This window comes from Oncorhynchus nerka, linkage group LG15 (assembly GCF_034236695.1).
Source record: "Oncorhynchus nerka isolate Pitt River linkage group LG15, Oner_Uvic_2.0, whole genome shotgun sequence".
NCBI classification, from domain to species: Eukaryota; Metazoa; Chordata; class Actinopteri; order Salmoniformes; family Salmonidae; genus Oncorhynchus; species Oncorhynchus nerka.
Window position 1 is genome coordinate 49,587,606 of NC_088410.1, and position 15,917 is coordinate 49,603,522.

Below are 15,917 nucleotides of genomic sequence, written 5' to 3' on the forward strand. Positions count from 1 at the left end.
TTTTAGTTCCACGAAGACGTCAAGTATACACTAGAAAAGGTTCTTAACGTTTCTGAATCATGTACTAGTGTCATAGGTAGGATTTTGTTTCACCAGGAAACACATGTTGAAGACATCCTCATCCTTTTACTGAGGACCAATGTGAAATGTACAATACATATTTATATGTCCATTGTGACATGGAATTTGTCTATTTTTTGCTGTTGTATAGTACTGCTTTGGTTCAAGTTTGTTCACTTGAGTTTCATTTATAAAAGACACTGAGAAATAAAAAAGAAAGTATCATAATTCTAAATGACAGGAAAATGTTGCAGCCTTTTTATTTTCCCAAGGCCCTATTTAAATTCTGTAGACAGACATCCTTCCTTCCTTGTTTCCATAAGCTTAGCAGATATCTATAAGTGATTGGATAAGCTTAAGCAAGGTCAGCAACCTATTCATTTCACCAGTTCAGATCTGTTAGTACCTCAAGAAAGGTATGAAGGAAGGATGCATTTCTGAAGTATTCAAACAGGACCCTGTATATTGATAACCGGGTTCCATGACGGCCTTTGACCTTTCTCCAGCTGATACATTATGAATGTCAACAGCATAAATCTATACCACTGGAATAAAAAAAATGTTAATCAGCTCTATTGATTCTGTGCCTTATCATATGCAGACATATGGAAACTCCCAAAACCACTTTCATCAGTTAATTGCTTAACCCTTCTAAGCCAAGTGTTAGACCTGTGGATAAATATAAGTGAAATTATTTTCTCCAAGTGCTTCTGGACACTCCAGGTAGACTGATACTTATTACTGATGGGTGTAAGTGCACTGCAAGCATATATCTCGTCCCGCCTCTTAATAAGAGAGTGACTCACTCTGCGGAAAGCGTGGTGGGTTGTCATTAACATCTGTGATAACTATGGTCACTGTGGTGGAGCCGGAGAGACCGCCCATTTGGCCTGCCATGTCGGTTGCCTTGACGACCAGCTCGTAGCGATCCTGCTTCTCCCGGTCCAGATCTGCCACGGCCGTCCGAATCAGTCCTGATATGAGAGAAAGAGAGAAGGGGGGGGTATGGAGGGAGAGAGAGACACCGAAAGGGAAAGGTCACGTTAGCGCTTAGCTCTCAGATGTGATAGCCTGCTAAATCTTCTCTAGTAGCGAATATCAACTTCAGTTAAGCACTCTATTAGAGGCACAAGTGCGGCACATTCCATTTCACCCTCTCAGCTCGTCTTGATAGAGTAGATTGTGTCACATCTGTGCCTCCATCCTTATATCATTATGGCTGAGCTGTATTAAAATGAATAATATATAGGGGCCAGAATGAAGGCACACACCACTGAAGAATGTTCCGGCGAAAAATCCAGTGCTCGTCTTTCACTGGCAATCGAGGAGGAGTGGATTTAAGATAGAAAACCAAGACAATCTTATGACTTCTCTTCATGTGATGTGAGTGAGCATTTTGTGAAGTTCCGACGCTTTAACAATAACATACATATACTCTACCGTTCAAAAGTTTGGGGTCACTTTAGAAATGTCCTTGTTTTTGAAAGAAAAGCATGTTTTTTGCTTTTCAAATTGATCAGAAATACTGTTTAGGCATTGTTAATGTTGTAAAGGACTATTGTAGCTAGAAACTATTTTTTTTTTTTAAATGGAATATCTACATAGGCGTAGAGAGGCCCATTATCAGCAGCTGTCACTCCTGTGTTCCAATGACACGTTGTGTTATCTAATCCAAGTTTATCATTTTAAAAGGCTAATTGATCATTAGAAAGCTCTTTTGCAATTATGTTAGCACAGCTGAAAACTGTCGTGCTGATTAAAGAAGCAATAAAACTGGCCTTCTTTAGAATAGTTGAGTATCTGGAGCATCAGCATTTGTTGGTTCGATTACAGGCTCAAAATGGCCAGAAACAAAGAACTTTCTTCTGAAACTCAATAGTCTATTCTTGTTCTGAAAAAGGAAGGCTATTCCATGCGAGAAATTGCCAATAAACTGAAGATCTCATACAACGCTGTTTACTACTCCCTTCACAGAACAGCGCAAATTGGCTCTAACCAGAATAAAAAGAGGAGTGGGAGGCCCCGGTGCACAACTGAGCAAGAGGACAAGTACATTAGAGTGTCTAGTTTGAGAAACAGACACCTCACAAGTCCTCAATTGGCAGCTTCATTAAATAGTACCCGCAAAACACCAGTCTCAACGTCAACAGTGATGAGGTGACTCCGGGATGCTGGCCTTCTAGGCAGAGTTGCAAAGAAAAAGCCATATCTCAGAATGGCCAATGAAAATAAAATATTAAGATGGGTAAAAGAACACAGACACTGGACAGAGGAACTCTGCCTAGAAGGCCAGCATCCCGGAGTCACCTCTTCACTGTTGATGTACTGCTTTTCTTTAAAAAACAAGGACATTTCTACGTGACCCCAACTTTTGAATGATAGTATATTTACCACCTTACCCCAAACATGACCTTTCTAGGTATGTTTCTCCAAGAACCTGGCAAAAAATAGCATGGCAATATACCACAAGGCAGTATAAATCCGAACCCAATTGGAATTGTTAACATCCTCAGAGTATTTCAAAACAGAAAAAGGAAATTCTAAATCAGAGAAGGTTGTGAATTTCTCCTCCTTTCAGTGCAATTTCCATCTGTATATATTTTCATACCGATCCCAGACTCACTGAACAAGATGATAATGTAAAGAGTCAACTTTCTGGTCAAATAGTGGGAGCTGTGTGCTGCTGACTAATGCAATTATATTCCCTGGTGGGACATCTGCATCAAATTCCATTGTTGCATTGCCCGAGTTGATGGCATCTCTCCCAGTGCCTTGCATTGTGCTTGTCTGCTAGACACACAACTTAGAGATTCCACTCACATTCAACATCAAGTAGCTGCAGGCAATGTTTGTATGTCAGCATAGTCAAATTCAGTTGCGGGATATAGAGGCACATAATACTGCTTTCAAGAACCAAGGGCATGGGAGACATCATAAATTCAGCTTTTTGCATCAGCTCTTTCTTAGTAAGATCTCATTCAACTCAATCAAATGTTTCTTGACTGCTAATGTTTGTAACATGCTTGAAATTTCATCCCTGAAAAAATATCGCACATCAGTTGTCAATGACTGAGCCCTGCGTGTTTGACTGTTAGTCGCTCTGTATAAGAGTGTCTGCAAAATTACCAACATGTAAATGTATTTTTATGACAGGGTAGTGAGAGCAGAGCTCCAAGAAGTTGTTATATCTCTAGAAATGTATGGAATATAATTAAGTAGAACCCTTCGGCTTTCATCCTGAGAAGTAACTCAAACTTGAACTTCAATACCAAATACCATAATGAAGTTAAAATACATTCAGATGACATACCATTCCTTTAAAAAAAACTCACATGTAAGTCATTGTTCATGGATCCAGAAAGATGGTTAAGGATTAACACTTTTGAGTGACTGCGACAAAATTTACGAGGTGAAATTCTCAGCTAGGTTCTGTTCTTTTACCTGCACCTACACTACATGACCAAAAGTATGTGGACACCTGCTCATCGAACATCTCTTTCCAAAGTCATGAACATTAATATGTAGTTGGTCCTCCATTTGCTGCTATGACAGCCTCCACTCTTCTGGGCAGTCTTTCCACTAGATGTTGGAATATCACTGCGGGAACTTGCTTCCATGTAGTCACAATTAGTAAGGTTGTGCACTGAGGTTGGGCGATTAGGCCTGGCTCACAGTCGGCGTTCCAATTCATCCCAAAGGTGTTTGATGGGGTTTGAGGTCAGGGCTCTGTCCAGGCCATTCAAGTTCTTCTACACCAATCTTGACAAACCATTTCTGTATGGACCTCTCTTTGTGCACGGTGGCATTGTCATGCTGAAACAGGAAAGGGCCTTCCCCAAACTGTTGCCACAAAGTTGGAAGCCCAGAATCATCTAGAATATTATTGTATGCTGTAGCGTTAATATTTCCCTCTTCCGGAACTAAAGGGCCTAGCCCGAACCATGAAAAACATCCCCAGATCATTATTCGTCCTCCACCAAACAGTTGGCACTATGCATTCTGGCAGGTAGTATTCTCATGGCATCTGCAAAAACCAGATTCGTCCTTCGGACTGCCAGATGGTGAAGCGTTCATCACACAAGAGAACTAATTTCCACTGCTCCAGAGTCCAATGGCTGCAAGCTTTACACCACTCCAGCTGACTCTTGGCATTGCGCACGGTGATCTTAGGCTTGTGTTCAGCTGCATGGAAATTTCATGAAGCTTCCGAAGAACAGCTATTGTGCTGACATTGCTTCCAGAGGCAGTTTGGAACTCGGTAGTGAGTGTTGCAACCGAGGAAAGACGATATTTAGAAACTTCGGCGCTTCAGCAGTCCTGTTCAGTGAGCTTGTGTGGCCTACCACTTCGCGACTGAGCTGTTGTCGCTCCTAGACGTTTCCACTTCACAATAACAGCACTTACAGTTGACCGGGGCAGCTCTAGCAGGGCATACATTTTAACTGACTTGTTTGAAAGATGGCATCCTATGACGGTACCATGTTGAAAGTCACTGAGCTTTTCAGTAAGGCCATTCTACTGTCAATGTTTGCCTATGGAGATTGGATGGTGGCGGGCTTGATTTTATACACATATCAGCGACGGGTGTGGCTGAAATAACCGAATCCACTCATTTGAAGGGGTGTCCACTTACTTACAAATACATAGTGTCTTTGAACTGATTGTGAATAAAAATGATCTATGAGTCCGAGGCCGGGCCATTCATAAATATGCATAAAAATGATCCAACGCCTCTGAGGCAGGACCATTCATCATCTAGGCACAACCGAATCAAAGTGGGAAGACCAAAAAAGGAATCATTGAAAGTAGGGGGTACATTTGCAGACAACACAAACCTTGGGATATGCCTGAAAGACTACAGTTCATGCCCATGTACCTCCGACATAGAGGGAATTCACCCAAATGTGCTGACTGGGAGATACAATCAGTTTTCTCAACAGACTGTAATATAACACTTCAGAGATGTTTCATTTCAATACGTATTCTTAGATTTTGAGAAGTATAAGTACACAATATGAGGTATGAGACAAGAAATACATAAACTCACTATTTGCTGATTCATTATTATTTCCTTGGATAAAGTATCCAGGACCTCTGTACCAGGTGGTGTCAGAGGAAGGCCCTAAAAATTGTCAAAGACTCCAGTCACCCAAGTCATAGACTGTTCTCTCTGCTACCGCACGGCAAGCGGTACCAGAGCGCCAAGTCAGAGCGCCAAGCTTCTACCCCCAAGCCATAAGACTGCTGAATAGTTACTGTAATCAAATGGCTACACGGACTATTTGCATTGACCCCCTTATTTAATTATTATTTATTCTCTATTGCACAGGCTGGATGTACACTCACTGGACTCTAACCTCACACTCACACATACTACACTGACACTCCAACACACACACACACACACACACACACACACACACACACACACACATACATTCCTTCACACTCTTCACATACGCTGCTGCTACTCTTTGTACCACTACCAAAATGTATATATTACCTCAATTACCTCGACTAACCCCTGTATATTGATTCGGTACCCCTTATATTTAGCCTTGTTATTGTTATTTATTGTGTTACTATGTTTCCTTTAGTTTATTGAGCACATTTTTCTTACTTACTTTTAAAAAATCTGCTTTGTCGTGTAGTAAGCGTTTCACGGTAAGGTGTCACGAATACCATTTCATTTGTAATACTACAAGTCTGTGAGTCTGCCCTTACCCTTACCCGTCTGTGAGTCTGCCCTTACCCTTACCTGTCTGTGAGTCTGCCCTTACCCTTACCTGTCTGTGAGTCTGCCCTTACCCTTACCTGTCTGTGAGTCTGCCCTTACCCTTACCTGTCTGTGAGTCTGCCCTTACCCTTACCCGTCTGTGAGTCTGCCCTTACCCTTACCTGTCTGTGAGTCTGCCCTTACCCTTACCTGTCTGTCTGTCCACTGTGAAGAACCTCTCTCCGTCCAGCACGCTGTACACAACCCTGGCACTGCTCCCGTATGTAGGATCATCTGCATCTGACGCAGTGACCTTCATCACCGATGTTCCTGCAGGAGAATTACATGTCAGAACAGCACAATAACACAAGGCTTCAGGACGTCCAGGTGAGACCTCCACTCATACAAACAGATCAGTGAATCAGTGAGGAAGAGGAACCACGAGACAGAGAGAGTGGGGAGGATGGAAAGGCTGTGGAGCCATTTCAGTTCCTCAAAATAATATATGTGTTATTTCAGGACACCTCCCCTTCGTGACCAAGTGTTCTCCCCTTCATCTGACAACAAGCTGTGTCTTTCGAGATGAAAGAGAACATTAAGACATTTAACAACTCTATTTTCAAAGACTGATGAAAGAACGTGATAAATCGAACAAACATTTAACAGTGATTACAACCACATATGGACATGAATAGTTTCCATGATGACTTTAAAATTGTGATTTATTGGGGAACACAGTTATTTCATTGAAGCATAATTGTCGCTCTGTTCCAAGTCAATTGTGTGTGTAGCCACAGGCCTCTGGCACTACAATCCAAAGGCCATATTTACATTTCGTCACACATTTTAGCCAAAGCAAAGCCCTAAGCACATAAAGCTTAATGAGCCTGAGTCCTGTGGGGAAAGGAAGCTAAACTTGCCTTTTAGCTTGTTAGCCATTTCTCTGTGGAGAAACACCTTGAATGGGGTGACTGGGTTTGTGGCAGCAATGGCCCCTCAAGGAAAGAGAGTCGGCCTCCATCCCAGGCCAAGATATAGGTAATTACTGACAGCTGGTGTTGTCCACAAAAGGTCACAGCTGTAGTCTTTCCCAGAGCCCTGTCATGCTACTGTCCAGCCGCATAATGACCGTATGATAATGATCCTAATTAGCAGGATGTGTCAGCGCTCTGTTTGTTTCCTGTCATGGTGGTGTAAGGAAAAGGACAGTGGATTATCATTAAAAGCCACCCAGTCATTACCACAGGCGCCTTTTTGGTTTCTCTCGCTAGCAGGGCCGCAAAGTTTCTCCACAGTGACCTGCGCCAGCTATTAGCAAAGCTAGCTAAAGTAAATGTTCTCTGCAATGGTACGGAACTAAAGCCTGGGAATTCTGTGATGTGCTTGAACTTTAAGCTAGCGTCCTATTATTGCACTGCTAAATCCTTGTGATCAGTGTAGCTCTTTAAATTGAACCTAATTCCCGCTTAAGAGTTCATATTTCAACTCCCTTTGGATTATTCAATGGCTGGATCTATTGATGCTGTTCGAATGAGGTCTTTAAGCGTGTACTGTGTTGTATGCTACCATCATTATCACTGCTACGAACAGTCTTGATCTCCTTACAGCGAAACATAATGTAAGCTCGGGAGATCAGGGTGGTTGGTACGGGGCTAAAAGTAGATACCTTGCCTATCCTCAAATATCAGGTTTTCTGTCATTGTCTGGCTGGTATCAATTTGAAACTGTCCTTATCGCCTTAGAAACAGAAGGCATTACAGCAGATAACTTTTTTTGCATTGCTGGAAATAGGGGGGTTGTCCATTTTTGCATACCTGGTTGTGCACTGGTAAAGCAGAGCAGCCATTCCCTTTCATGGGATTACTTTCTTATCTTAATTTTCCCCAGGTAATAATCAGCGTGACGCTCAGCTGTTTCGGGGCTGCCTGGGTGCGAGGCGGCTGGAAGAACTATATAAATGCAAATGCTACGTTATTGTGTATATATTAAAAAAAAAAATGTGAAGTAGGAGTAAGTCTGCAGCAGCTAGAGTCGTTACTAATGCCTTGGCTGGCCTCAGCTCTCACAAGCAGAAGCAGCTAAGGCATTAGTTATCGGCTGTGGGGTTTGTCAGTCTTAAGCAGATTCCACTTTGTGACAGCCTCAAGAGAATTTCAATAAAAGTTATTGACTAACCCAATAGGTAAACAACAAAATGTTACAGTAATGAGAAAAGTATTTTAATGAAGAAAGCGCCCTTTATTCATTATCTAAAGATTTGTTTTGCCCGCTCTCTAAATAGAAGCGGATGAGTAAATTGCTTTGAGATGAGACGGATGGTAGTGGAGTAATTTATTTCCTTTTTTTTAACAGCGTAATGGCAGATATACACTAAGTGCACTTTTTTTTTTAACAAGCATGTTTACCTGTTTGTTTGTGGATCTTTCTCGTATTCAGCCGAGTTTCACATTGAATGTTTTCAATCTCTGGCTACTGTAGGTTTGGAAAGACCTACTATTAGCGTGTCCTGGCCATTAATATTGCATATACTATGGAACCTCATATCACTGCTCCACCAGAATGAAAGGCATTCTGAAACCTATGTCTGCATACCAAATTGCACCCTATTCCCTAGATCGTGCACTCCTTTTGACGAGGCCCAATAGGGCTCTTGTCAAAAGTAGTCCAAATAGTGCACTATGTAGGGAATAGAGTGCCATTTGGGACGCACATCTATGTAATATCAATGTACCAGCATCGCACATACATCACTATTCATGCTCAGCAATGGCATTGATGTTACATCAGCTAGCAGATATGGACTGCATATCCCTGCCAATTTCATACTTAAGACACACAACTCGGAGGTAGATGCAGTTTAGTCTTTGAATGGGAAAGAGACTATGTGTCTCAGAGGAAATGTATCAGGAAACAGTCCCTGCCACTTTGCGAAGATCTCAGAATTGTGTTGTCACAATGGCAATATGAACATAATTTCTTTGAAACTTATCGTTCTGACCATGGTTGAAGCAATCAAATCAAATGTATCTTATATATAAAGCCATTTATACATCAGCAGTTGTCACAAAGTACTGTATCTGGCCTCATCTCCATTGCTTCTTCGTTGTCTAATGTGGACATGAACGGGGGAGTCTGGCATAACATTACCCATCACCGATCTAACTACTTTACACCCTTCTCAGTTGAAACAGTTGAGGAAAATTAGTAGTGACTGGCTGTGTCATAAAAGATACATTAAAGGGTGCTTAATTTCTGTCGTACAAACACCCCCGCCTAAATGTCACCTCTCAGCTTTCAAGCTGTCTGTCTCTCAGTGGAAAAAGCGTGGAGTGGTGAACTGCATATTTCACAGATGCTCTGCAACGGCGTCCAATAAGTACACTGGACAACAATGCCAAATGGGTCGCTTTCGAATGCGTATTACCTAGTAATAGCATGTTAGTTACTAAGTAGTACAGTGTTCACAACATAAAATGAGGTCAAATCCCGCGTCAGTGTTTTAAAACTTCTAATAGTTCAACGAGCTAGGTGTGTGGAGTGTGTCTGAGTAATTGTACCCTCAGTGATTTACTGTACTGGGGATGAAAATACATAGGCTATTGAGGAAGATACGTGCGAAAATGAAAGCTCTAATAAAAAATTTTTTTTTTTTAAGGCCAGCTCCTCTGGAACGAATGGAGGGTTTTGGTGTGATATATTTATTTTTCGCACCTACTGGCAAGATTTATGCACGGGTCGGTTTTAATGGCACAAACACAGTCTGTTCAAACTGCTTCCCACAGCATTCTGCACTCATGGGGAGATGGTTCAATTACCGTGTGGGGAGCTGGAGGAGAGTGCCATGTGTGAGACACTAGACTGACAGCTATTTAAGGGGCAGCCTCGTAAAAGAGATTTGTGCCCATCTCCGGCGCGGCGCTGATGGCTGCACGGTGGCAGTGGCTAATGCGGCACCCTCCCCTAGTCCGGCCCACCCTAATCTGCAGGACCGAGTGCTCCCTTCCCATATTATGGATAATTTAGTAAAGCCATAAAAGCCTAGGTGTTTTCACATGAAAAGTTATTTCTCCACTACTTTCAGTTGTGATTCATTCCTCAGCATTCCGCATAAAGGTGAGGAAGCGAAAAAAAAGTGGAGGGGAAAAAAAAAATTACTGTCATAAAAGTCAATGGCCTGCTTACTGAGGTCCCTATGAGGATTTAGTGATAATATTTCCCATCTGCCGCGACAGAAAAATAAATCTAGCCTTTATTAGCCTGTACCTTGGTTCTTTTATTAGATTGTGTCATTATTTGTTTAGTAGACAGTATTGTGGAGCCGTGACCTTCGGTTGGCTCCTGTGAACCACATCTACTGTTCAGTTTGAAAGTAATCGATTTAATGCTTACTGTGCAGTTTGGCACTAGCGCGGCCAGGGGACCTAGGAACATAGCGAAAATGTTGCTGAATAATGCAATAGGCAATACGAACATAATCTCTTTGAAACAATAAACTGTACTGGAATCGGGTTAACAAACCTGTGTGTGTAATGAAATGTATCAGTTGAATATTCTTTACTGCACATCCAAAAGACTGCCACTACTAACATGTCTGGGTCATTTTACTCAAGGCATGAAAAATATCCCTTGAAAGCGTCTCTGCCTGCTCTACATTTGTCCATCCAGCTCTCCCAGGTGACACATCAGATTTCCCCACTCCCATGTCTATTCATGCTCAGCCAATCTCCTGACACGTCAAAACCAATGAGTTACAACGCAGGGGTTGAGTCTATAACACTGAATGTTCCTCGGCTCACAAATATACCTGGATGTGGGCCATATTGATCGAGGCACGTGGCCACCGTATCCCATTCCTCTTCTCTGTGATCTCTCTCATTTCACATCTCTCATGCACTTAGCCCAGATAGGCTGGCGCTGTCATGACTGTGACCTCCACAAGCTACAGCTCTCCACAGCCTTCCACAGCATCCTAAGGTTATATGACCATATGAGTGATGATTACTTTAGTCTCTACTAGACCTGTGGTGGGATTCCACTAAGAGGCTGCTCTCTTGTGTGCTGATCTGTGCTCTATGCAAAGCCATGTGCTGTGCCCTGTCAATCAACACAAGCAGCATCAGGTAGGGGTTAGATGGCTGTGACGCAAATCTAATTTCCTGGCTTGTCTTTGCTGTCCAGCGTCCCCTTAGAAGAGAACCACATTAGTTACAGGATTAACGCAGCGGAAAACGTTCACGCAACTTTCACCCAGTGACTCTCCAGTCAGTGAGATGGCTCTGCTTCTCACTGTGTTGATCATTGGGGTCACTGTGAGGATGTCTCATGTGCAAATACGACTTAAAAGCATACACACGACTGCAATTTGAGAAATGCTTTCTTGCTGTTTCTACCAGACCTGGGTTCAAATCCTATTTTAAATTATTTTAAAATACTATATATGTGCTTGATTGAGCCTTCCTGGATAAATGGACTAATACAATAGTCCAACAACTGCCAACCCCACCCATTTGGCACTTCGGGTAGGGTAGAGCAAACACTCAAATACTTCATAAGATTTCAATAGTATTTGAAGCCAGGTCTTTTTTAATTAAGGGCCCTTGACCTTTTCTGTTAGGTCAAGGAGCATGACCTTTTGAGGATAATGGTTCAGAGATTATTGGAAGATGCAGATTAAAGGTCGTGTGGATGAACACTAATTACCATTGTCCAATGAGGTTCGTCTTTGGTCCTATTGATCCACATGGATATTTTAGACACAAAATACAAATTTGCCTCAAGTCCAGAACAATTAAGCACCATTGTGTTCATGAAGAGCAAAGTGTGAGAATTATGAGTGTGAGAAAATTTACAGAACAAATTTGACAACTTTTTCATGTAGTATTTTTTTTAAACTCTAAATCTAAATATTTAAACCACTACTATGGATGGCATAGTCCAAAAGAGCGGGGAGATGGATGACATTCAAATGTGACTTGTTTCAGGAAACTAGGAGTATGTTGCGCATCACTACTTCACAGGAGAGTCATTTGAATGTAAACTTTTTTATTTTTCTGGTAATGAATTTTTGGGCAGAAATGGCTTCTGGAACATGTGAACTTTCATGTGCCTTAATATCAAACTTGTATGCTATAATTAAATACAAATACAATGGTTAAATCACAAGATTAGTTGGTTTAGCCACTGAAAAAGACAGGATTGGCTGAGATAATGGGTGAGCTGGACATGCTGAGAGATGAGTTCGGATTGGTCTGCCATGTTGCACGCTTCTGTCTATAACATGAACTGGGCAATATGTCAAGGTAATCCTTTCTAACCCAGCTTTTTTTTGTTGAAGATATCACATAGTAGAACTGCAAAAATGTTGCTCTCCACTTTCTGAAGGACCGAGTTTTGAAATCAGTGGAATGCCCGGTGGAATTACTGTAGTGTATGATAGCTAAGGAGATGGAGAAGATTCTGGAATGTGATTGCAAATATGTAGAGGGAGTCGAAAAGTGAACAAGCAGAAGGCTGGTGTATAAAACACCTGTCTCCTGATTTCATCTTCAAACTAAGAGTAACCATGGCATCTGTGACAGAGAGGGAGAAATGTCCATCCATGCATACGGGTAAGATAGCTACATTTTCAGATATTACATGTTTGTAATTTAGTCAGAAAGTATTTTTCATTTCAAGTTAAAGCCTACTGTTAGCTAGCAAGCTAACGTTATTTGGCTGGCTCGCTAGCAAACGTGACATGTATGACCTGTGTAGTAATATTATTTGTATCTCAGATCCATTTGCATTGCTAGGTATAGCCTAATGTTAGCTAGCTAGCTAACATTGAACCTAGTTGGTTAGTTACAGTTGAAGTCGGACATTTACATACACCTTAGCCAAATACATTTAAACTCTGTTTTAAAAATTCCTGATATTTAATCTTAGTAAAAATTCCCTTTCTGAGGTAAGTTAGGATCACCACTTTATTTTAAGAATGTGAAATGTCAGAATAATAGTAGAGAATGATTTCATCACAGTCCCAGTGGGTCAGAAGTTTACATACACTCAATTAGTATTTGGTAGCATTGCCTTTAAATTGTTTAACTTGGGTCAAACATTTTGGGTAGCCTTCCACACCCTTCCCACAATAAGTTGGGTGAATTTTGGCCCATTCCTCCTGACAGAGCTGGTGTAACTGAGTCAGGTTTTTAGGCCTCCTTGCTCGCACACGCTTTTTCAGTTCTGCCCACACGTTTCTATGGGATTGAGGTCAGGGCTTTGTGATGGCCACTCCAATACCTTGACTTTGTTGTCCTCAAGCCATTTTGCCTCAACTTTGGAAGTATGCTTGGGGTCATTGTCCATTTGGAAGACCGATTTGCAACCATGCTTTAACTTCCTGACTGATGTCTTGAGATGTTGCTTCAATATATCCACATCATTTTCCTACCTCATGATGCTATCTATTTTGTGAAGTGCACCAGTCCCTCCTGCAGCAAAGCACCCCCACAACATGATGCTGCCACCCCGGTGTTTCATGGTTGGGATGGTGTTCTTCGGCTTGCAAGCCTCCCCCTTTTCCCAACAAACATAACGATGGTCATTATGGCCAAACAGTTATATTTTTGTTTCATCAGATCAGAGGACATTTCTCCAAAAAGTACGATCTTTGTCCCCATGTGCAGTTTCAAACCGTAGTCTGGCTTTTTTTTATGGCGGTTTTGGAGAAGTGGCTTTTTCCTTGCTGAGCGGCCTTTCAAGTTATGGCAATATAAGAATCGTTTTACTGTGGATATAGATACTTTTTTTGCACCAAATAATCTCTAGGATACAGAACGCGTCTCCTTCCTGAGCCATGGTGTTTACACTTGCGTACTATCGTATGTAAAGATGAACGTGGTAAAAAAAAGAAAATTGAGTCATGCACAAAGTAGATGTCCAAACCGACTTGCCATAACTATAGTTTGTTAACAAGACATTTGTGGAGTGGTTGAAAAACAAGTTTTAATGACTCCAACCTAAGTGTATGTAAACTTCTGACTTCAACTGTACCTGCAGATTCATGCAGGGTAGTAACGTTATGAGTTAGGATTATGGTTCATTGTTTAGCTAGCTTGCTAGCTAGCTACATGTCTAAACAAAAGAGTCCACTATGCAAATAACCATTTCAATAGAATGTTCATGATGTCACTGCGTCATCCGTCGATAAATGTAGCTGTTAAATTCGCACTGGCTATTTACTCCGATTTCAGAGCGCACTCGACAGAATGAAGAATAACTGACAAAGTTACGAATGCTCAACACCCGTTGAATATGGCCAGTGTCAGTAACGTTGGCCAAAAAAATGTTGCCAGCAGCACAGTTACAGTCACCAATGCTCTGGATAACATAAAAACAGCCTAACCAGCTCTGCTAGGGCGAGTAAAATGGTCAGAGTGAGCTGTTCTCTCAGAAGTAGCTAACAAGCTAGCCAACGTTAGCCAGTTAGCCTGGGTGCTTGACTGCTGTTAGGTCAGAACTGTTAGGTCAGAACCCTACTCCTCGGCCAGTGCATCCAGTGAGATTGTGCACTCTGAATGCTCCGAAAGCGAAATGCTCTGAATTTACAAACGAACCATCTAACAACACACAAAAAAACCTACACTCGATCCCTCCGATGTCAACAACTACAGACCAGTATCCCTTCTTTCTTTTCTCTCCAAAACTCTTGAACGTGCCGTCCTTGGCCAGCTCTCCCGCTATCTCTCTCAGAATGACCTTCTTGATCCAAATCAGTCAGGTTTCAAGACTAGTCATTCAACTGAGACTGCTCTTCTCTGTATCACGGAGGCGCTCCGCACTGCTAAAGCTAACTCTCTCTCCTCTGCTCTCATCCTTCTAGACCTATCGGCTGCCTTCGATACTGTGAACCATCAGATCCTCCTCTCCACCCTCTCCGAGTTGGGCATCTCCGGCGCGGCCCACGCTTGGATTGCGTCCTACCTGACAGGTCGCTCCTACCAGGTGGCGTGGCGAGAATCCGTCTCCACACCACGTGCTCTCACCACTGGTGTCCCCAGGGCTCTGTTCTAGGCCCTCTCCTATTCTCGCTATACACCAAGTCACTTGGCTCTGTCATAACCTCACATGGTCTCTCCTATCATTGCTATGCAGACGACACACAATTAATCTTCTCCTTTCCCCCTTCTGATGACCAGGTGGCGAATCGCATCTCTGCATGTCTGGCAGACATATCCGTGTGGATGACGGATCACCACCTCAAGCTGAACCTCGGCAAGACGGAGCTGCTCTTCCTCCCGGGAAGGACTACCCGTTCCATGATCTCGCCATCACGGTTGACAACTCCATTGTGTCCTCCTCCCAGAGCGCTAAGAACCTTGGCGTGATCCTGGACAACACCCTGTCGTTCTCAACTAACATCAAGGCGGTGGCCCGTTCCTGTAGGTTCATGCTCTACAACATCCGCAGAGTACGACCCTGCCTCACACAGGAAGCGGCGCAGGTCCTAATCCAGGCACTTGTCATCTCCCGTCTGGATTACTGCAACTCGCTGTTGGCTGGGCTCCCTGCCTGTGCCATTAAACCCCTACAACTCATCCAGAACGCCGCAGCCCGTCTGGTGTTCAACCTTCCCAAGTTCTCTCACGTCACCCCGCTCCTCCGCTCCCTCCACTGGCTTCCAGTTGAAGCTCGCATCCGCTACAAGACCATGGTGCTTGCCTACGGAGCTGTGAGGGGAACGGCACCTCAGTACCTCCAGGCTCTGATCAGGCCCTACACCCAAACAAGGGCACTGCGTTCATCCACCTCTGGCCTGCTCGCCTCCCTACCACTGAGGAAGTACAGTTCCCGCTCAGCCCAGTCAAAACTGTTCGCTGCTCTGGCCCCCCAATGGTGGAACAAACTCCCTCACGACGCCAGGACAGCGGAGTCAATCACCACCTTCCGGAGACACCTGAAACCCCACCTCTTTAAGGAATACCTAGGATAGGATAAAGTAATCCCTCTCACCCCCCCTCCCCCTGAAAAGATTTAGATGCACTACTGTTCCACTGGAGGTCATAAGGTGAATGCACCAATTTGTAAGTCGCTCTGGATAAGAGCGTCTGCTAAATGACTTAAATGTTAAATGTAAATGTAAACACACTGAGTTTATGAAAGC

The 15,917-nt window shown here is 42.9% G+C and overlaps 1 protein-coding gene across 1 annotated transcript in view; it reads right to left on the reverse strand.

Moving 5' to 3' along the window:
- Nucleotides 1-15,917, reverse strand: part of LOC115142844 (cadherin-22-like) — a 221,542-nt gene that overhangs the window by 74,438 nt on the left and 131,187 nt on the right. The window contains exons 4-5 of the mRNA XM_065001659.1: nt 5,987-6,106; nt 867-1,034 (exon numbers count right to left, since the gene is read on the reverse strand). Of these exons, the coding sequence (XP_064857731.1) occupies nt 867-1,034; nt 5,987-6,106 (288 nt within the window). The remainder of the gene's footprint in view (nt 1-866; nt 1,035-5,986; nt 6,107-15,917) is intronic.